Source organism: Hipposideros armiger, unplaced genomic scaffold (assembly GCF_001890085.2).
Source record: "Hipposideros armiger isolate ML-2016 unplaced genomic scaffold, ASM189008v1 scaffold_871, whole genome shotgun sequence".
In the NCBI taxonomy this organism is placed as follows: Eukaryota; Metazoa; Chordata; class Mammalia; order Chiroptera; family Hipposideridae; genus Hipposideros; species Hipposideros armiger.
In genome coordinates, this window is record NW_017732221.1 from 371,401 (window position 1) to 393,629 (window position 22,229).

The 22,229-nt window shown below is 35.7% G+C and overlaps 1 protein-coding gene across 6 annotated transcripts in view; it reads left to right on the forward strand.

The window, feature by feature from the left end:
* The window catches only part of TTC21B (tetratricopeptide repeat domain 21B), a 66,128-nt gene that overhangs the window by 38,334 nt on the left and 5,565 nt on the right, over positions 1-22,229 (forward strand). For 4 of the 6 annotated variants that reach the window (XM_019629857.1, XM_019629858.1, XM_019629856.1 and 1 more), the window contains 9 exons: positions 2,533-2,639; positions 6,043-6,231; positions 7,375-7,485; positions 8,502-8,583; positions 11,723-11,873; positions 12,079-12,240; positions 12,826-13,021; positions 17,131-17,355; positions 20,769-20,889. In XM_019629857.1, the coding sequence (XP_019485402.1) occupies positions 2,533-2,639; positions 6,043-6,231; positions 7,375-7,485; positions 8,502-8,583; positions 11,723-11,873; positions 12,079-12,240; positions 12,826-13,021; positions 17,131-17,355; positions 20,769-20,889 (1,344 nt within the window). Of the gene's footprint in view, positions 1-2,532; positions 2,640-6,042; positions 6,232-7,374; positions 7,486-8,501; positions 8,584-11,722; positions 11,874-12,078; positions 12,241-12,825; positions 13,022-17,130; positions 17,356-19,268; positions 19,397-20,768; positions 20,890-22,019; positions 22,105-22,229 lie in introns of those variants that run through there. The other 2 variants (XR_002122477.1, XR_002122478.1) reach the window with 2 other exon arrangements.

The following is a 22,229-nucleotide window of genomic DNA, read 5'->3' on the forward strand; positions in this document are numbered from 1 at the left end:
CCAATGTTATGTAAAATTAATCATGGAAAAAAACTTTTAATTTGCATTTCTTTGATGATTGATAAGATTATGCATCATTTTATTTCTACAGATCATATTCTAGGAATTTTTTATTCATGTCCTTATATTTAATCCTTTATCTACTATTCATGTTGTAAATGTTTCCAGGCTCTCTTTTCTTTAACAAATTTATTTATCATTTCCTTGGTCAAATAGAATATTTAATTACCATATATAATATCTGCCAGTCTTTTTTTTGACTTCTGAATTCCTTCCCATGCTCAGAAAAGCAAATTCTAACATTATAAAAATATTTCCTTATATTTTTCTGGAATTTTTTTATAGTTTTGATTTTTATAATTAAGAACTGGAATCCACATACAATTCATGCTATATAGTTTCCCAAATGGAAGCCAATTTTATTTCAGTGCCATTTATTGAAATATCACCTTTATTATATAATAAACTTCTTTATATACATGACTGATTCTTGGAATCTTTGCTTTGTTGCACTAGGTTTTGTTTTTTGTTTGCTTTTTGTTTTGCTTTGGGATTTTTTGCCAATACCATATGCACTGTAGCTTTAAAATATGTTTAGATACATGATAAGATAAGCCCTCTCTGAGTTATTTATTTATTTTATTAGTTTCAGGTGTACAAAACATAATGATTAGACATTTGCACCCCTCACAAAGTGATATCCCCAACAAGTCTACCTCTCTGAGTTTTCTCATATTTCCAAAATGGTCTTTGAATTTCACTTTGATGAAGTTAGTGCTTAAATTCTTCTAATTTTGAATGCATTGACTGTATTAAAGTATTATTAGGTCTATAAAAATACTTGCAAAGGTCTGTCAGACCTTGCTGAAAACACTGCAAATGGCCTTGAATGTGGATATACATTTTTCAAAAGGTGGTAAAGGAGAAGAGATTCAAGTAGCATGTATTACATTTATGTAATATAAATACTTTCCTTTAATAAGTATTTGCTGAGCATACCCTATGGTGTACTTACCTTTTTGTGTGTTTCATTATATATTATTTCATTAATGCTCACATTAGTTTTTGAGGAAAATATAATTTTCCCATTTTTTAAATTAGCAATCTAGGACTCAGTTTTGTTGACATACCCAGGTGTCACCTACCTGATAAATAGTAGCACTTGGGTTCTAATAAATATCTTACACTTAGCATGTCTAAAACTGAATTCCTAGTCGGCCTCCCCACATCTGTTCTACATGCAGCCTTCCTCATCTCAATAACTTCATCCTTCTTTGTAGTTGCTAAGAGCCAGAATTGTTGCCTTCACCCTTGTCCTTGCCAGTAGGAAATCTTCTCGACTCTTCCTCCCAAATATATTCAGACACTCACTATGTCTTACTATTTCCACTACTATCACCTTTGTCCAAGCCGCCATCATCCCTTACAGGTCTCCCTGTTTTCATGCTCACACCCCCACACCACTTGCCACAGCCTTTCTCAACTCAGCAGCAGCATCGAGTCTTTGAAACCATGTAAGTTCGATCATGCCTGTTCAAGCTTCCTGTATCTTCCATTTTCCCCGGAGTTAAGCCAAAGACTTGACAGTGGTTTCCATGGCCCTTCACATAAGTGCACCATCCTTCTACCCTCCTCTCACCACGGTTGTAGCCTTCTTGTTCCTTGTGCCACCCTAGAGCTTTTCTTGCCTGTAAAATAGCAGTGGCAAAACCTACCTCGCAGGATGAGATTTTAAAGAAATAATGTATATAAACCACTTTGAACAGAGTGTGACATGGACCATGCACTTGATAAATGGTGAAAGAAACATTTCTGTTAATTATCCAGGGGTTTTTTACTACTCTTTGACCACAGCATAATAATACTAAATATTTAAATAGTGCTTGCCATGTACCAGACTTAATTTTAATTGCTTTGCATATGTCAACTTATTTAGTAACTTGCTGACTTTAAAGATTTTGCAACAACCCTATGAGATAGGTACTATTATTTCCCTCTTGTACAGATGAAAGGGAGGCACAAAACAGTTACGTACCTTGTTCAAGGTTAAATAGCTAATAAATGATGAAGCCTAAATTTGAAACCAGGCTGGTTGGTATCAAAGTCGGTACTCTTAATGACTTTGCTTTATTGTTTATCAAATATCTATTATTGAAAAAAATGATAGTTATCTTCTTTACTGCATGTAGCAACTAATCTCTTTTAATGACTTCAATAAACAGAAAATTTTATATACTTAAAAATGAAAATTGAAATTCTTGAGTTGTTAAATTGTTATCTCTTAATATATGTCTAAGAAAAACCTCCAGTTGTCATCCACTTCTTTAACTTTTCTTTCAGCTAGTTTTTATCTTTGAATCTTTTTTTTTTTTTAACTTGGCTATTTTTCAGTTAGCTGACTGAAAATTGTTTAACTTTGTTAGCTATTTTTCAAAATAATTGTTTCTAAAGACCAGTTTTAAAACTTGCAAGAAAATGTAAACATTTACTTTAAATGAATATTTTTCCCCAATGTTTTCTATTCTTTTATAGTAAATGAACTGTCAGCTCTCATGGAAGATGGACGTTCTCAAGTTCTTCTAGCAAAAGTTTATAGTAAAATGGAAAGACCTGATGATGCAGTCACCTCATTGCAACGGGTAAATGCATTTGTGAGTGTGGTTGTGGGATGGGAGGTGAGCACAGAAGGAAATATGCCACATGTAAGAGGAAAACAATCTTTTTTGAACCATCAGTCATAGAAAATAAGTCAAAATAGAAATAATGATTGAATGCCTATGGTTTGTACTGTTTAAATATATTATTGCTAATTATTATAACAAATAGGAAAGTTGATATTTTTAGTCCTGTTGTATAGCTGAGGAAGCTTGGTTTAAAAACTTGGATGAAGTCACATGACTGGTGTCATAGGCAGGATTTGAACTCTGTTCTTTTTTCTTCCATTGATTTATACTTTCTTAATTTCTTTTAATATTTTGTAGCTTTTGGTGTATGCATTTTGCACACTTTCCCTTAGAGGTATCCTCTAAGTGGCTGATGTTTTTAATGATTTTTCAATTTCTAGTTTTCTAACAATTTTTCTTATAAATTACTTAAATTTTATCTTATGTACTCTCTGCATCTATTGAGATGATCACATGACTTTTCTCCTATTTTTTATGTTAATGTGGTATATTAAATTGGTTGATTTCAAATGTTAAGTCACCCTTATATTCCTGAAAATATATGTCACTTTCTTGTGATTTTTAAAAAAATAATACTGGAATTTAAAGATATTAGCTAATATTGTGTTCAAGATTTGTGCATCTATGTTCATGAGAGATTGGACACTATCTTCAGCTCCTAGAGGTTCCTCAGCTTTTTGCCTGGTGAGCCAGCTAATATGACCACTTAGTTCTTTAAAGCCATCAGAGGAGAAAGTCTCTAGAGCAAGTCAGCTAGCAAGACAGTCTTATATAATGTAATCATGGGAGTAACATCCCGTCATATTTGCCATATTCTGTTGGTTACAAGCAAGTTACAGGTTCCGCCTCACCCAAGGAGAGGTGATTATACAAGGGAGTGAACACTAAAAGGTGAGGATCATGGAAGCCATCTTAAAATCTGTCTACCATGATAGGTGCTTGAATTTTTGTTGAATGACTAAAAGGAAATCATAGATTATTGTAATTCTTTAATTGAAAGAAGAATTATAGGGAAAATCACTTTTTAGTATATTAACTATATTTTCTGTGAAAAATATCTAAATAAATCAGAATTAAAGAACCTATATGCCATAAAACACTTAACAATTTTATAACTTTATAAAGTTCTAATTAATATGTACATATTATATTTGTTTTTGCTTCTTTCATTTAATAATCATTTGTGTGGATTTTTCTAGTATGTCTATATAGCTCCATCTTCATCATATAAAAAGTAATGTGATATTCTGATTTTATTGGTATATTTTATTTTGATGTGGTCTTCATTAAGATATGTATGTGTATATAATAAGGCTATTCAAATAGAAAGGGAAATTAAGAAGTCTGTTAATTTGTGTATATGTACACTTCATTCTACCCATGGGCTTTAGGGAATTTGCAAGAATATATATTACAAAATAGGAATGGGTAGGGACAAGTAAATGCAGTGACAATCAAGGTTAAAATAGTTATTTTAACAGATAATTAAATTTAGGTCTGATCTTTCTGGAAACCAAGGAAAAACATAGGGAATGGTATCCACTCTTTGAGAACATTTTATTCTAATGAAAATGGTTTTAATGATCATTGTATGTAGTTAAAGAAATTAAGCATTATTTTATGAAATGTCTTTAATTCAAAATGCAAAATACTTTGCTCAAAAAATTGCCTCTGTTCATTTACCTTTAAGAAAGTTGCAAAGCCTCAAAAGTTATAAACGTGTTTCTCTAGGAAGTTAAGCTAATAAGGTCCATGTATTTGACTTCATAGGGGTTTAATTGATGTAGAGATAAAACTCAAGACTATCTAGAGAATGAATAGCATATCTTTTAGACCTGGGGTGACCATATAATTTATCATTTAAGCCAGAATACTTTTCAAAGGGAAAGAAAGCAGAATTTAATTAAGCTGGCACGACTGATATAAAAGGGTCCTGCTAGATAGAGAGGTACGATTACCCTATTTAGACCAATTATTTCAGAGTTTTTTGACTTTGTGTTTTTGTGTGTGCAAAACCATGCACACCCATATATGCCTAAATAAAACATCAAATATACAATTGCACGTATACCTCTGTACTTTGTAAACACAGTAACATAACCAAAATAAAAATTGCGTGAAAGAGCATTAACCTTCACTATGTGCTGTATACATTAATATTTTCTGATCCTTTCTCTTTCATTTTCAAAAGAATGTTTATTATGATGCCCTAAATTAATACTATGACCTGTGGTTCCAAAAATACTCAGCTTTAGACCATCTTCATCAAATATCGGTTGTCAACCAACATTTTGACAGGGAGTCACCAGTAGGGCTCCCTATGTGTAGCATAATGTGTGGCAGGCAGATGGAGGGCATTTACTGTTTGTTAAATGAATGCATGAATGCATTAGTGAATGATTGGCGCAAAGTTAAAGTTTACTCTGAAGGCCTAAAGCATAGGAATTCTCTGTCACTTATTAAAGGAAGGTCTCAATGTTTTAGAAACCAGATGTGTGGGTGGAAAGGCTGATGTTCTTCCCAATTACCAACCTACTCTACATTCTTACCCTAAGGAAGGCTCCTACCTTCTTTCGGGGTGTCTATGAATAGTGTAGAACCATATATACACACCACCAATTGATTAGCCATTTCCCATTGTTAGACATTTGGGTTGTGTCCAGATTTTTTGTTTTTGTTTCGTTGTTGTTTCTTTGTTTTTACAACAAATAAAAGAGATTGTTTTTTTTCTTTCTTTTTTTCTAACAAATCGTGTTTGCTTTTTTTTTTTTTTTCCCCCCTCAGTAATGTCCTTAATGCCTACCCAAGAGTAGAACAACTAAGACAACTAAGGTCAATTACCTGGTTAGTTTAATCAAGTTAGTGTGTTTCGCTAGGGTGCTCCCCAGAAAGATTGGACTAATTAATATGCCATCAACAATACATGGATGTACTCACTGCCTGAAACCTGCCAATATTTGATTTAATAATTGTTAGATACTACTTTATTCATTTAATAAACATTTTAAATTTTCATGTATTTAATTACAGAATCTGGACAACTTTTCCAAATGTTTGTTTCATGGTTACATTTCCTCTTCAGTGAGCTTCTGAACATATCCTGGTAGCAATGGGAAAAGACTCAGTAATGTGTAGTACTTCATTTGGAAAGATGTGTGCATGCTGGCTCGTTTGCAGACAAGTGCATGTTTAAGACCTCAGCTCAGACATGTTCTTTGGATCAGGCCTTGCTAAACTGAGGGCCAAAGATGCTTAAATAAGTCTTCTGTAAAATTCTGTTGTGTGTCACTTACTGAAGATTGTGTAATTTATTTTCTGTTTCTTTTGTTAATTCCTTTTTATCCTTATTTTTTGCTAGGCTCGGGAATTACAAGCACGGGTACTAAAGCGTGTTCAGATGGAACAGCCAGATGCGGTTCCTGCACAGAAACATTTAGCAGCTGAAATTTGTGCAGAGATTGCAAAACACTCTGTTGCTCAGCGTGACTATGAAAAAGCAATTAAGTTTTATAGAGAAGCTCTTGTTCATTGTGAAACAGATAATAAGGTCAGTACCTTCATAAAATTTTAAGCACCTTTTATTCCAGATGTCATCTAATTTCCCCAAATGTAAAAGTCTTACCAGCCTATTAATAAAAATTTGAAAAGAAATATAACAAAAATACAAGTTAAAATTTAATATTGTTTCTAGAAATTTTCAAAATACTTACATGTTGCCTTAAATCAATGTTAGAATCTAAAAAATCTGAAACAAGTGACATAAGATACATCTTCAAGCTCTTTTTTTTGTTTTTGTTTTTGTTTTTTTTAATATTCATCTGTGTTTTAAGAATCACTTTAAAACAATTTCTCAATCTCAAAAAATATCCAGATTTAAATGATTCAATTCAGTTTACTAAACAGCTATTGTACACCTCTGTATTTCAGTTGCTGTTTGGTGCTGGATATGCAAAAATGACTAGATTGAATCTCTACCTCAAATGGTACAGCGTGAGAAAATATGTAAAGATAATACTGGTGTAGAAAACATGTATACATGACTGGTTATATGAGCTAAAATGTTATTACTTTCTCAGATCTTACTAGATGATTAAAATTTTTCTTAAAAAATATTCTAATAAATAGCTAAATTCTTAAGTAAGTGATCTGGAACAAAAGACGGCCATATGCTAGAATTTAAATTTTAAGATTGCACATATTTAAATTAATACAGTTCTTTCAGATGTAAGGCAAAAATAACCTTTATTAAGGCCTAACCAAACAGGTACCTTGTTCAGTGATGGCTAAAGATTTAAAATCCTAGTTTTAAATCTGAAGCATACTTAGGAATTATCTACTTCAAGCTTTTTATTTTACAAATGAGAAAGCGGGTTTGGAGAGGCAAGAGGGACTTAGCCTCATCATGGAGAAGTTTGGACTAGAATCCAATCTCCCTATTTAAAACCAGTGTTCTTTTTACAGTGCTTTGTGTCTGTACTTTTCCAGTGAATTGCCACCTGTTTTTCCTTTTTTACTTTTCCCAGTATAAGAGAAAGTAGAGATAAGCGTGCTTATAGCTTTCCTATCTATCATGCTTGGCATTTTTATTGTGATGACTTGGTCAACTAAAGTTTAATCTGTGTCCATACATTTTCCTCATTCACTTTTCATCCCAAACAGTTTCTCCATATTCCTGCCCTTCCTCCCATAGATAATGTTGGAGCTGGCACGATTATACCTGGCCCAAGATGACCCCGACGCCTGCCTGCGCCACTGTGCTCTGCTTCTCCAGAGTGACCAGGACAATGAAGCTGCCACCATGGTTAGTGCGAGAGACTTCAGCGCTGTAAAGGCGGTTGTGTTTTATCTTCCACGGGGAAGTTTCAGATTCCACCTGAGAAAACTAATACTAGATGAGAGGCCTGGCTCATGTTGGCTTTCGGAAGAAATAACATTTTGAACATTGTTAATACATTTTACAAATAAACGCCCAGAATCATTTTTTTTTTTTAATTTTATAAGAATGGTACACCTATTCTTATAAATAAGGCCTGACTTGCTGAATTGGGCCTAATTTTTCTGTATGCCTAAGAGGCTGCTTGGTCAGGAGGAGTTATCTGGTAAAGCTATAATTTGCTAAAGACTAACTTTAAGTACTTACTCAGACATGCTAGACTAATTTATAAGTTTCAGTGGGACTTTCGGAGTTACAGAAAAAAGCTTCATTTATCCTTCTAAGGTGGTGTGTTTTAAATAGAGTTCTGTTTTTCTTTCTCATTTTTACTGGGGTTGAGGTATTTGTTAGCTTTTCAAACAGCTACATAGATGACAGTTTGTGAGGCTCATTCAAAGTTTTTATACTACAAAGAAATATAAGAAGTCTCTCTTTTAAAACATATAATGAGAAACTCTCATTAGATCTTGCTTATTTTGAATTCCTTTGAAATATTTAGGATCTAATAGTGTTTTCTGGGTTTTTTTTTAAATTTCTTTGTTACTTTAGCCAAGCCCAATGAGGTATCTTTCTACAACAGCACATAGAATGTGCAATTTCCTTCTGATTTCTGTTTTTAAAAATAACCCCTTGAAACATATTTTCTGCTAAAAATACAGCTTCACGAACACAGCAATCTGTTTCACATCCTTCATTATCTTCTGTTATACCAATCTCAGTGCTAATCTGTTTAAGGTGTGCTGGAATTTTAAGTGGCTCCTTTTTATAAAACTTTGCCCTCGTGTGTTTTCATATGTGTTTTCATAGTGCCAAATCTTGATAGAAGGAATATGCTTTGTAAAGTATATGCCAGTATTTCTAGAACCAACTTTTTGCCTTTATAGATGATGGCAGATCTCATGTTCAGGAAACAGGACTATGAACAAGCCGTGTTTCATTTACAGCAGCTTTTAGAACGCAAGCCAGGTAAATATTCACTGATTATATTTTTCTCATGCAATCGACTCCCTTTCTCCTCTTTTTGGTAGTTGGGCTTCTCGGAAAAACCCCCAGCCCTGGTTGATTCTAACTGTGTTTATTCTACACCTGCTGTTGAGCAGCTGAAATGGCTATAAGAAAAGTTACACTGTTGACTCGTCTCACTTTAAACTTTGATCACAGACCCCCCAAAGGGGCCCTCAGACGCTGCCTAGCATCTACTGTATTTCTCCCATGAACACTCACTCCAGCTGCTTTTCACACTCTCTCTTCTCTCCTCAACCTCCAACACCCTTTCCCCTTTCCTTCTCCTCAGCTAAAAACCTTGCCTCCTACTTCCCCGAGAAAACATGAGCATCTGGAAGGGAACATCTCCATCCCCTCGTCACTGTCTTCCCCAGGTCTGTGATCCCATCCACAGCTAGCTTCCCCGTGTGGACACTGGATGCCACCCCTCACCTCCGAAAAGGCTTTGCATGCAGTTCTTTCTCTCTCCTGCATCATTTTGTTTTCCCCACTCAGTACACAAACATGCTGTGATGTCTCCCCACTTTAAATACATCAATAAATAAAAACCAGCTCTTAACTCTCCAGTTACTCTTCCTTTCTACTTACTTCTCCATTCCTCCATTTTCCTTTACAGCAAATTTCCTCTCAAAGAATTTCTATATGTGCTGTGTCTGTCTCCTGTATTCCTTTGCTCCAGTGAAGCTCTTCTGTAGGGTAGCCAGTGACCTCCATGTTGCCCGATCCAGTGCTTAATCCTGAGTTCTCTGCTTACTTGGCCTGTAATTGTATTTAGCACAATTTTTCCCCTCTTCATCATGAAAGACTTTCTTCACTTGTCTCCTGGGATGCTAAGCTTACCTGATTTTCTCTCTTCCAGCTGTCCACTCTAGTTCACCCTCTTTTTTTTTTTTTATCATCTTTCTTTTCTTTGTGACCTTTAAACATCAGACTGTTTTAGACCTCAACTCTCGAACCTTTTATCATTATTTTTATACCTTCACTCCCACAGGTGATTTCATCCAGGCCCATGGCTTTATGTCCTGTGTATATGTGCTGTGAATCTCCAGTCCTGACTCATACACACCACTGCCTGTTATTCCCACTCAGCTTTTTAGGAAGATCTCCAGCTTAACGTGTCCCAACAGTACTTGATGTCTCCTTCCCTCCAAACCTGCTCCTTCTCCGTTTCTCATCTCAGTACATGGCATCGCCATTTACCCATGTACTCAGGCCCCAAACCTTACAGTCTCTTTCGTCTCGTCTTCCTCTCATAACCACTTCCATGCTGTCAGCAAACCTGTGAGCTCTGCCTTTAAAATCCTTCTAGAATCCTCACTTTTTACCACCCTCGCTGCTACCACCCTGATCTCAGCCGTCATCCTCTAACATAGGTTATTGCAGCATTCTCATAACTCATCTCGGTTTCTATTCCTTGCCTCCAAATAGTTTAGAAATGCTTTCAGCTGAAAGTAGCAGAGACACCGCCCCCCCCCAAAAAAAACAAATTCTAATGGCCCAAATAATTGTAGCTTTTATTTTTCTCTTATGTGAAAAAAACTTAAAAGTAGATTATGCAGGGAATGACACAGAGGTTCCTTAGTATCATCAGGAAACCTGAGTTCCTCTGTCTTTTTCTTCTACCATCATGAGCCTTACTTCCTTTCTAAGTATCACCTCATGGTCCAGGACAACCACTGAGCTCTAGGCATTAAGGTTCTAGGGCCTCCCCAGGGCGAGTGGGGGTGGAGGTGGGCTAAGGGGCATGGCTCCCCAGTGAGTCATCTTTTTTTTTCCTTTAAAAAACCCTTTCTAGAAGCACGCCCATGGCTGTAAAAGAGAGCGGGAAATGTTGTCTTTGAGTTGAACACGGTGCCACAGAACAAAATCAGGATTCTGATAGTGAAGGAGAAAGGAATAATAGATAAAGCAACAGTCCAAGCGGGGAGCACCTCACAGTCCTTGTAAAACAAAACAAAACAAACATTGCAAATAATAGAACATGAGCATCAAATGGTTAGGTACTTTGTCTTCACTGCTATGTTTCCAGGACTTAGAACAGTATCTGACCAAGCAGGTGCTCAATAAATATTGGATGGAAAGAAGATTGGGAGGAGAAAAGGAAGGAAGGGAGGTAGAGGGGGTGGGAGATGAGGGAAAGGAAAAAGAAAGGGAAAGTGGAAACAGTAATGTGTGTTTGTAATCTCAGAGGAAGTCCTGGAGTTGTCATTTAATTCTTCTGAACCCCATTCACCTCAGGATGATGCCATTGGAGCCCCCTGGTTAGGGCAGCATGGACACAGAGGTGGCCATATGTCAAGTGGGGTAACTCAAAAAAACAGGTGTACTCTACATGTTGTATTTGCTAATGCTTTTAATAAAAAGGAAAAAGAAGTTTGAATTTAGAGAATAACACTTTCTACTTACAAATGAGATACCCCTAGTTAGGGCAGAGATTGGAAAGGAAAAAGTTTTATCTGTTTCCTATTAAGGAAAGGCTGGAGAAAAATTTCTAATTGCCCACCCCAAACATTATCGTCAAAATGTACTGTTCTCACCCCTTTATTTGTTGCAATAAGTGGAAAAGTAGGCCTCAGAGATAGACTTGCCCTGTGCCATCAAATCAGTCCCCTTGAACTGTGTAGTAGGAGTTTAGGTTACGCAGGCTGTTTCTAGAAGATTTTGGTCCAAGGAGTGATTGAAAAGTAAGTTATAACAAATGTACATTTGTATATATTTGCCTATATAGAACCTTATCTCACTATGATCAGACCAACCCACGTTATCATCTGATAGATTATCCAATTGCCCACAGTTGCGTTAGGGAGTTATGATTCATAAGGCATTCCTTTGTTTATATGTAAATTGTGTTTTATTTTAAGTAAACTATACTTTAATGAAATAGGATTATAATCATCAAAAGATCTAAAATGGGCCAGCGTAGTGGCTCAGTTGGTTAAGAGCTCACTCAAGAGTTTGAGCTCTGAGCAACAGCAGTTCGATTCCTGGCCAGAGCTGAGCTGCTGAGCTGCCAACAGCTGGCAGGATGGCTCAGCTAAAAAAAAAAAAAAAAAAAAAAAAAGATATAAAATGTTGTCTATGAAATATTCTTTGTTTCTAGATAATTATATGACGTTATCTCGTTTAATTGATTTCCTAAGAAGATGTGGAAAACTTGAGGATGTTCCAAGATTTTTCTTAATGGCTGAGAAACGTAATTCCAGAGCAAAATTGGAGCCAGGATATCAATACTGTAAAGGACTATATCTTTGGTAAATCTATTGGCAAATAAATCCAAATAATAGTTTTGTTTTGTTTTTCACTGTGGATAAAATAGAATAAGCTTTTCTTTGTTTAAAAAAAATCTACGTTTTAAAATATGTTAATAGTTTTATTTACCAAATAGATTAGAAACAATTTAAAATTTGTAGTCAGTGATTGAAATATGTGTTTGTTTTGTTTTAAACACGTAACAAGGTATACTGGAGAACCAAATGATGCCCTTCGACATTTTAATAAAGCTCGGAAAGATAGTGACTGGGGCCAAAATGCCCTTTATAATATGATAGAAATCTGTTTGAATCCAGATAATGAAACAATTGGAGGTGAAGTATTTGAAAATCTGGATGGAGTCCTGGGGTGAGTAGTATTTGACAAATTACCCTTTTTTAGGAAAAAAAAAAACAACCACTTGTTAATAAGCAAGGATACCTTATAGAACAGAACTAAATTCTAGGATAGCACTAGTGAAAGGTCAGATAAAAAAAAATCATAGCTAGAATGATTGTTCTTTAAAACAAGATAGATTGACTGAAGTAATCCAGTGCTTGGCACATAGTAAGTACTTCAACAAAGTTAGTTACTTTCCGCTCCCTCATTTCTTTTCTTTCATTTTCTGAATAGGTACACCACTTGATAATTGTATGATTGTACTTATTCTGAAATCTAGGTTTATATTAGTGGAAATGAACACACTTACCACATGTGGATAATGTCCAGATTTTATCTTCAGTCTCCAGTGAAGAAATGTTTAATGGTGTTTTATTGAAGCTATATTAATTTTGTTTTTAAAAAATTCATTATAACTCTGCCTTACTTTGTATTAAAAGAGATTGAGTGACATTCTTCAAAAGGATTACTTTTAAATTGGTGACTCATTCTAATCTCAGTGAATTTTATACTTCATGAGTAGTAGAAATAAGATTTATTTTTAATTGTATACAGTAATTCAACTGAGAAGCAAGAGTCTGTGCAATTAGCAGTGAGAACGGCAGAAAAACTCCTTAAAGAACTAAAACCTCAGACTGTTCAGGGTCACGTACAGCTTCGCATAATGGAAAACTATTGCCTAATGGCTACCAAACAGAAATCTAATGTTGAACAAGCATTGAATACCTTCACCGAAATAGCAACATCTGAGGTTAGTAGATTTTCTTTCTCAACTTCGTGTGTTATTTTTCCAGTGGTAGTATAGAAATATGTATTTTGATTACTTGTATGTTTTCTGAACATAATTACTTACTGTTATTAAAAATTAGATACATAGTTTGCCATGATTTTACTTTTGTTTCCAGAGAGACACTGTTACTGTTTTGATGCGTTGTTGACATATTTGTCACTATTAGAATGGTGAATTCTAGAGAAAGGAAATACTTCAAAAGGGCATAAATTGATTCTCAAGGGAACGGCTTTATCGCCTGGAGTTCTAGATGTTGTAGATGTCGCCTAGATTAACTTACTGAGGGAAAGTAAACACCCGCTGCCTTAATAGCTCACCTTTTCACTTACGTGAATTTGACATTGTTCCAACACTAAGAGTAAGTGAGATCAGTACTGACAACCTATAATTCAGTTACACACATAACTGGAAAAGCTTAGCAGTACTGCAGTAACCCCGTGCAATGTAGTTGTTATTGTTCTTGTTGTTATTTATTATCATTATCATTATTATTAGATGAAAGGCTTTCTCTTCACCCCACTCAGTTCCACCTCCCTTCTCACTCCCTGGTGTTTCTCCTTTTCCTTCCCTCATACAGTGCTGTATTTCTTGAATTACTTGATATTAAGGAACCCACCCCATCAGCAGTTGGTAATAGCTAGTTCTAAGCGTAGTCGTTGGATTTCCTGTTCTTGCACTCAGAAATGTTGTAGGCCACCAAAACCTCATTATTTTGTGTCTGTCAGAGGATTTACAGACTTATGCTGTGTTTTCTTGTGGTTCAGAGGTCATAGTGGTAGCAATAAACTACACAAACCCCCCTACCATGTCCCCTTCCCCCTGCCTGGAGGGATTTGGGGAAACCTACAACTCCCACTGCCATTTAGGTACAAGTGGCCTGTGTGGTGCTTTGTTACCACTGTGAGTCACTCTTAGAATGAAACAGCAAGGGAGCATCTGCAGCAGAAACATCCTGGAGCCGGGCCTTCTACTGACATTGAAGTCATGTTCTCAGGGGTTGTGCTCAGCTCAGTTGAATTGGCCTTGTGGCAGCAGATGGGTGACAGTGGCTGATTGAACGGAGACCAGACATAGGGCTATTATATAAGGACAAGAAAATCTGTGAGAACAGGGTGAAGCACCATTTCAAGGAAGGTGTAGCTACTGAATGTTGTGAAGTAGGATTCTATCATGTAATGAGAGCGTTGAGGTTTGAGAGAAAATGCCCAAAGCAGTGAGTGACATCACAGCTATTTCCTAGAAAGAGACTAGGTCAATTTTTGTGTTGGTGTGACTGCATTATTTTTTATCATTCTTACATATGTGATCAGTGACATGCTATCCTCAAATCTGTTTAATGACTATGCTATCCAAAGACTGATGTGTGAACTGAAGTTCCTTAAACAAGAAATTTTATCTTGCATTTTTTTTTAACTCATAGGCTGCATTTATTAAATATAATGAATATTCATTAAGTAGCCAGTGGGTGCGAAGCACAGTGGGAATCACAAAGATAAACCAAGTGTAGGCCCTTTCTTCAAATTTCTCATAGCCTAGGGAAGATGAGACAAGCATACTGACTGTGGTACAAAATAAAAGCTGTGACATTCTATCCTCGAGTTGCAAATACAAGTGCTATAGGAAACAGTATTAAAGAGAGTTGGGAGACCTGTTTGTGGAGAAGGTATGATTTAAAAAAATCCAGGGTAAATTTTATTTTCACAGGAAGAGATGGAGAGAGTGCATTCTAGGTGAATGGAAAATAGGAACAAAAGCACAGAGGCGGGGAAGCAGAGGGCATAGTTCTAGCACTCTGCGGCATTCCAATTGGTTGAAAAAGAGGGATGCGACAGGAAGTCATGGGAGGAAACGGTGGAGAATACATTAAATCCAAACAAAGTGTTTTCACCTGCTTTTATCCATCACCTTGAATCATAAAAGTATATTGTTTATAATACAGCTATATTGTCCTTTGTGATCTAAAGTTGTTGAAGCTTAGAGTGGTTGAACATGAGAAGCTGGATGAACACTTTAGGATGTCTGCACCAGAAAAGACATCGTACATCTAATGGAGGGGTTAGAGCTCAGATTTGTAGTTTTAAAAACTATTCTTTAGTTCACTCAGGAATGATCAATCTGTGAGGAATTGATTCATTCTAATCATACTCGAGGTGTGCGGTTTTAAAATCAGAGAGCTTATTTTTTTTAATTTAAACCTATTGAGGTGACAATTGTTAGTAAAGTTACATAGGTTTCAGGTGTACAATTCTGTAATACATCATCTATATATCACATTGTGTGTTCACCACTCAGAGTCAGTTCTTCCATCACCATATATTTTATCCCTTTTACCCTCTTCTACCACCCCTATCCCCTTTTACCCTCTGGTAACCACTAAACTGTTGTGTCTATGAGTTTTTGTGTCTTTATTTGTCTTTTTCCTTCGTTGTTTTCAGTTTTATATCCCACATATCAGTGAAATCATATGGTTCTCCACTTTTTCTGTCTGACTTATTTCGCTTAGCATAATAACTTCAAGTTCCATCCATGTTGTTGCAAATGGCACTATTTCATCTTTTCTTATGGTTGAGCAGTATTCCATTGTGTATGTGTACCACAACTTCTTTATCCAATCATCTATCAAAGGGAGAGCTTATTTTTAAATGTGTAGTATGAGATATTTTTAGTATGTGAGCATGTCTGGACATTTTTGCAGGACTGTTGTCTTCTTGGGCTGTCTTAGGATCTGGCTGACAAATTCTTCGCCAGCCTCTATTTTCATTCCTCCCTAGCCCACTGGAGGTGGGGACTCAGTAAATGATAATATCCCACACATGACATGTCTTCAGAATATACTACCAGTTGATTTGATCTGGCACTCAAATATAACCTTTTTTGCCATTCCTTAATGAGAAAAAATGACATATTGGAAGTTGATTGAGAGATATAAAATGAAAGCCAGGAAAATTTTATATTTCTAAAAGCTGTTTTCATCAAGCTCTAATGAATCGCCCTTTTCTAATCCAGGGTATTGCTGACCTCCAACCATGATCAGTGTTGGACATTGAACATTTTACTACTCTACTCTCCTTTTGTTTTATTAGTTACTCAAACTCACTCTCTTACAGCGCATCTTTATTATAATCATGATATTATAATTCTAAATCAGTTTCTCATCTTTTATTTGTACTGTATTTTAAACCGAAGCCTTCCTCTTTATAAAAGCATCACAAGCCCTCTGCTGAAATTTAAGAGGTACTCTAGCTTATCAGGGATGTACACATTATTGCTTAGGTAAGTTGGTTTTCTGGAGAGATCACTAATGGCCTCCATTTTATATTGAGTCTTATTAGCTTGTTGGTTTCGGAGAGTGGCATTTTCTGACTCTGAACTCTGTGTTAAAGAACATCGTGTTTTATAGACACTATCAAGAAGCTGCAGACTCCAAATCTAAAAGCATATTTTAAGACATGAGTTTATTTCATATAATTTGCAAGTGATTAATTAATTGCATACCTTATTCATAACATTTCATTGATCAAACTTTATTGGGAGAAGAGGCTTTTGAATAAAGTGAACATGAAAAAGGAGGGAAAAAGGGCAATAGAGTCCATATAGATAAGGAACGTCATTGCAGGTAAATCGTGCTGTTTGTTATTCCTGTTTTACGGATGAAGGAACGAAGGAGCCAGAATGCTAAATTTGAAACTCACGTGTTCAATTAGGATTACACTGAAATAGAATTTTGTTTATTTTGTTCTGTTTCTGTACGAAATCAGAACAGCCAGTCAATCTCAGCTAAGACTGAGTCACCGTAATTGTCTGGAATTGTGTGGTTATGGCATCTGCATATTTATTGCATTATCTGGTCCACACAGTACCTCACCAGGCTTCTTCATGGCAGCTTGAGTTTACTTGATGTGCTAAATAACGAGCATATCACAGTTACCTGTGTGGAGCCAGAAATAGAATCCACAGGCCAGTCCTTACATTATGTAGCACTTGCTATTTTCCATGTGTTTTCCTTTTAAACATAGGACATTCATTTATCTTTGTGTATCTGGGTTGTCTAAAGTTTTGTTTTCTTACAGAAGGATCATATTCCAGCACTTTTGGGAATGGCAACAGCTTATATGATCTTGAAACAGACTCCAAGAGCCAGAAACCAGCTGAAGCGGATTTCAAAAATGAACTGGAATCCTATTGATGCTGAGGACTTCGAAAGGAGCTGGCTGCTACTTGCTGATATTTATATTCAATCAGCAAAATACGACATGGCAGAAGAACTATTAAAGCGATGCCTGCGTCATAATAGGGTAGGTGATTGAGGAGTAAAAAATAATTGTTAACCTTTGTTGTATAAGCTTTCTATAATAGGTTATTAAAGAGTGTTGTTCCATTGCTAAGGATTCCTCTGTGTGTTTTGAAAATTAAATGTTTATTCTTACCACAATCAGGAAATAAATATTAATAATAAGAAAGAAGCCATTTATCCTTAAAAATAAAAAAAGATTTATGCAGTTTCAAGTTTCAGCTGTGGTATGCCCTACTTACAGAAAGTGTTCTTGAAATGTCAAGTGTTTGCCTGTGATTACCAGTCTCATCTCAGGACTAATGAAAATTGCAGAAGAACATTGATTGCGGACGTCTGTCCCTCCATTAAGAAATACTCGATGAATTTACTGCAACTGCACACCATTTCCACATTATTAGAATCCACTGGCATCATATATTTTGTGGGGGAAAAGTCTTTTCAGCATTTAATTTGATTCGTTTAATAAAAAGTTCTTACCTTTAGGTATAAATTGAAAGGCCTTAGAATTAAGGCTGTTTACTAACAGTGCATTTTGGCGTTTAATCACACACAAAAAGGATGTCTTATTAAAACATTTTTTAAGTTAAGAATTTGTTACTATTTGTTGAGAAATAATTGTACTCAACTTAGAAACTTGGGGTATCGATCTTTATATATAGATTCATATCAGTTACTTCAGATCTTAATCATTGAAAATCGATGTTTTATTCCCTTTGAGCAAATTAGATTTCAAAATGGATTCTTTATGTTTTACAGAGACCATCTGATACTATAAGGTTACTTTCTTAGGAACTTGAAAAACCTAAAGCATCAAGCCATTTATCAATATATAGTTTATAGATCTAATTTTAAGTTAAATTGGCCTTGAGAAACAGAATACTCATTATTAGGCTTTGAAAAATCAAAGCTGCCAATTAGCTGACCCTTCCAATCCACGTGTCCGATTAAGCACGATGGCAGGGTTTCGATCCAGATGGAGTTTCCATTTGCCAGGACGTGACAGCGATACACCGCATGATGAACATGACGGCTACTTTGGAGGCGTGAGCCCTGCTGATTAGGCTTGTCGGGATTGTGAGCATACGATTCAGGAGCTAGCGCTTAGAAACCTTGAATTATGTAATTAAAAAATGGAGATCATCCAGAGCTGGGACAGAAAATGTACAAGATGACACTAGACCATCTTGTCGTACCAGATGGCAGGAAACTATCAAAGATGATTAGAGCCGTGGCGAGGACTCAGAGCCAACTTGAAGACACCCCCACTAGCCAAAGTTGGGACACTGTAAATATCAATAGAATAAGAGAGGCAATGAATTGAAATACACTAAATATGTTTAAATCCTTGAGTTTACACAGATCCACAAAAAGAAGGAAAAAAACCCTAATTGATTATCACTGAAATATGCTAATGAACTATTTCTAGAGCTAGCAAGTGAAGGTAAAGAATTAAGCATTTATCCCGCCTTTTCTGTATGAAATAACTATCTTACTGGGTAACAAATAGTACAAAGAAGACATTTTTCATTATAGATGTTTTCCTGCTAATATTGTAAATGAAGAAGGTATGATAGCATATCATCATTTTTCAACCCTGATGAATTAATGAATGGGTATAACATCACAAAAAATGAATCAGATATTACATGCCTCCTGATAGAAGAACACACCATCTATGACAGGGCTGAACTGGGGTGAAACACTCCCTTTGGGTCTAAAATTTAAAGGGGACTTAAAATCTAGGCGGTGCTACTATAACAAAGGACCATAACCTGGGTGGCTTATAAACAACAGAAATTTATTTTTCACAGTTCTGGAGGCTGGAAGTCTGAGATCAGGGTGCCAGCATGATTGGGTTATGGTGAGGGCCCTCTTCCGGGTTGTAGAAGCCAGCTTTTCATTGTATCCTCACAGGGTGGAAAGAGAGGGCACAGGAACCCTCTGAAGTCCCCTTTATAAGGGCACTAGTCTCACTCATAAGAACTACACCCTCGTGACCTAATTTCCTCCCAAAGACCTCACCTAATACCGTCACTTTGGAGGTTAGTATTTCAACATATGAATTGGGGGATGGGGAACATAAACATTCAGTTAATTGTAGTAATCAAGATAAATAATAATTTAATGTAATATTTATTTTTAAATCAAAATATCAAAATGTTAAATAGATAGGACCTGACAGTTTTGTGCTGAGCTATACTGAAGCCTGAAGCAAAAGGGAAAATGTGAACCCCAATATCTGTGTTTGTATGTATTTTTTAATGAGTAATGGTTTTAATGAAAATATTGATATATTTTCTTGCATTAAGTTCAAGAAAGTAAAACTATAATAACTTTGGGTATAAATAAAATATTCAAACTTAGAATAATGTGTTTTAATATATCTACATGTCAATTTTTCATTGTTTTAAATTAATTTAACACTCTAGAAAAAAATAGCCATTATAAAATACCTAAAAACATATATACTGGTTTGTACATTTTTTTCTTTTGCCTAAGGCTTTGCTTGGTGGGACACTGTTCTGTTAAGAATATTCATCTCTTTCCTCAAAACCAAAATCAAATGCAAACCTCTAGGTCTAATTACAATTTCCTGGCAATATCAGCGACATAGTAATATATGACATAAGCACCACAAGGATGCACTCAACTCAGTCTGGGCTGTGAGAAACTCTAGGACAAACCTTCTTGTTTCTGCTACATTTAATTACAAGAAAACTGATGGAGAGGAAACTTGTAGATCAAAAGAAAGCTGAGAGGGTGTTTCAGTGAGTCACAATGTATGGGCCTTATTTGGATCCTCATCCTAAAACTAAAAAAAACAAACAAACAAAAGAAAAACACCTTTTTTTTTTTTCTGAGACTCTGAAATTTGAATAGTGACTGGATAGTTGATGGTGTCAAGGAGTTGTTACATTAGGTGTGACTAATTGTGATTACTTATGTTTGAAGAAAGTCCTTTTTAAAAAAGCATACTAAAATATTTATAGATGAAGTGATACAATATCTGAGTATTTTTATCTGATAATACAGAAGCACATTTAAATGTGTGGAATAGAGGTGAAACAGTATTATGAGTTAATTGTTGAAGATATGGGTTCATAGGGTTTGTTATACTGTCATTTCTGTATTTGTATGTGTTCAAATTATTTGTAATGAAAAATATACATGTATATGTGTAAAACAAATGTCCTTGCCTCACCCAAAAATCCTGATTCTGTAGGTTTGGTGTGGGGGATTGGCTTCATAATCTTTTATTAAGTCCCTTAGATGATTTGATTCTATAGCCAAAGTTGAAAACTGTTTTCTTATGTGCCATTCTAATGAGTTAATATGGTTGACCTCTATAGTCGTAAGCACATCATAAAATCTTAGTGGTATCAATTTGATCTATTGATACATCTTCCATTTCAGTCTTGCTGCAAAGCTTATGAATATATGGGATACATTATGGAAAAAGAGCAAGCGTATACCGATGCTGCCTTAAACTATGAGATGGCATGGAAACATGGCAGTCAGACAAACCCAGCTGTGGGTGAGTTGAGCAAGTCAGATACAAAGTTTTCACAGGAAACTTGGGTTTTATTTGTAAATCTTCATTGAAATGCATTTGATTTTCTTTTTAAGAACAAAATACACATTAAGAACCAACTTCCTTTTTGTCAGTGTTCTGAAAAATAAATTTTGTATTCATAATAGATGATCAGCTACTAATACCGAGGGTGCCAAAAAATGTAGACAAGAGGACACTTTGGTCAACGTTGCTCAAGCAGTAGTTCACCATAATCAGAAGTGTCTGGACGCTGATGGGAACCACTTTGAGCACCTCTTGTAATTGCAGAAGTCAGACGTGACTTGTATTCATCTTTTGTTATCGGTATATATTGTTACAATTTTAACACAGGTTTTGTTTTCCTTTCTTAAAATGTGTATACATTTTTTTGGCACCCTCTGTGGTTATTAAGTATAATTTTCCGAGATTCAAAGTTGTCCTCAGACACCTTAGAGTACATCTAATCTAATCTAACTTTTTTTGTCCCTTCACCCTCTGCTATTTCCAAAAATGGTAACCCTGTGGGGGAAAGTGTTCCATTGTCAAGGGAGTTAGGAAAACATTGCATTAATCAAGTTCTACAGGTTTATTTACTGCAGAACTTCTCAAAACCTTTAAACCCTATTGTATTGGGTCATCAGAAAAGTCATGATGCATTTTTGCAACGAAAAACATAGAAAAATACATCATGACTTTTCCAATGACCCAATATATTGTGATGGATATCACAGAGGGGTCATGTTTCCTTCAGTAATTTGACCATGAAACACAGTTTTTTTCTCCTGAACATCTAGAAACATCATCTCATCCCAGAGGCCGACTGTTAGTTTGAGGACTGCTAGTCTCCAACTACCCTAACAGATGAGTGGCTCCTGGAATATGTTTAATGACTCCATCCTCCCCATATTGTGAGGGAGCTCATGCTATGCTCCTTCTCTTTCTTTATATGGAACCGATATATGCTTTGGTGAAACTTCCAGGCCTGGCTTCCTGGAGCAGCTCACAGAGTCCTTTTCCTCTTACACATAAGGGCCCGCTAATTCCAAATGTCTTTCATGGCTCTCCAAAGGTTTCCCTTTAAACCATCCTCACTTACCTATCCATTCTTCTAGAAACATGCTTCTGAGTCTTTCACCCTCCGTTGCTGTCACCTGGAAACTAAAATAGTGTTTCCCAAACTCTGCCTTGGAATACTTGGTGAGATATTAATAGTTATTAAAAGAGATAAAAAGAGAGAGACCAACAGAGAGAGAGAGAGAGAGAGAGAGAGAGAGAGAGAGAGAGAGAGAGAGAGAGATGAGTGGGAGGAGATTATATTCATT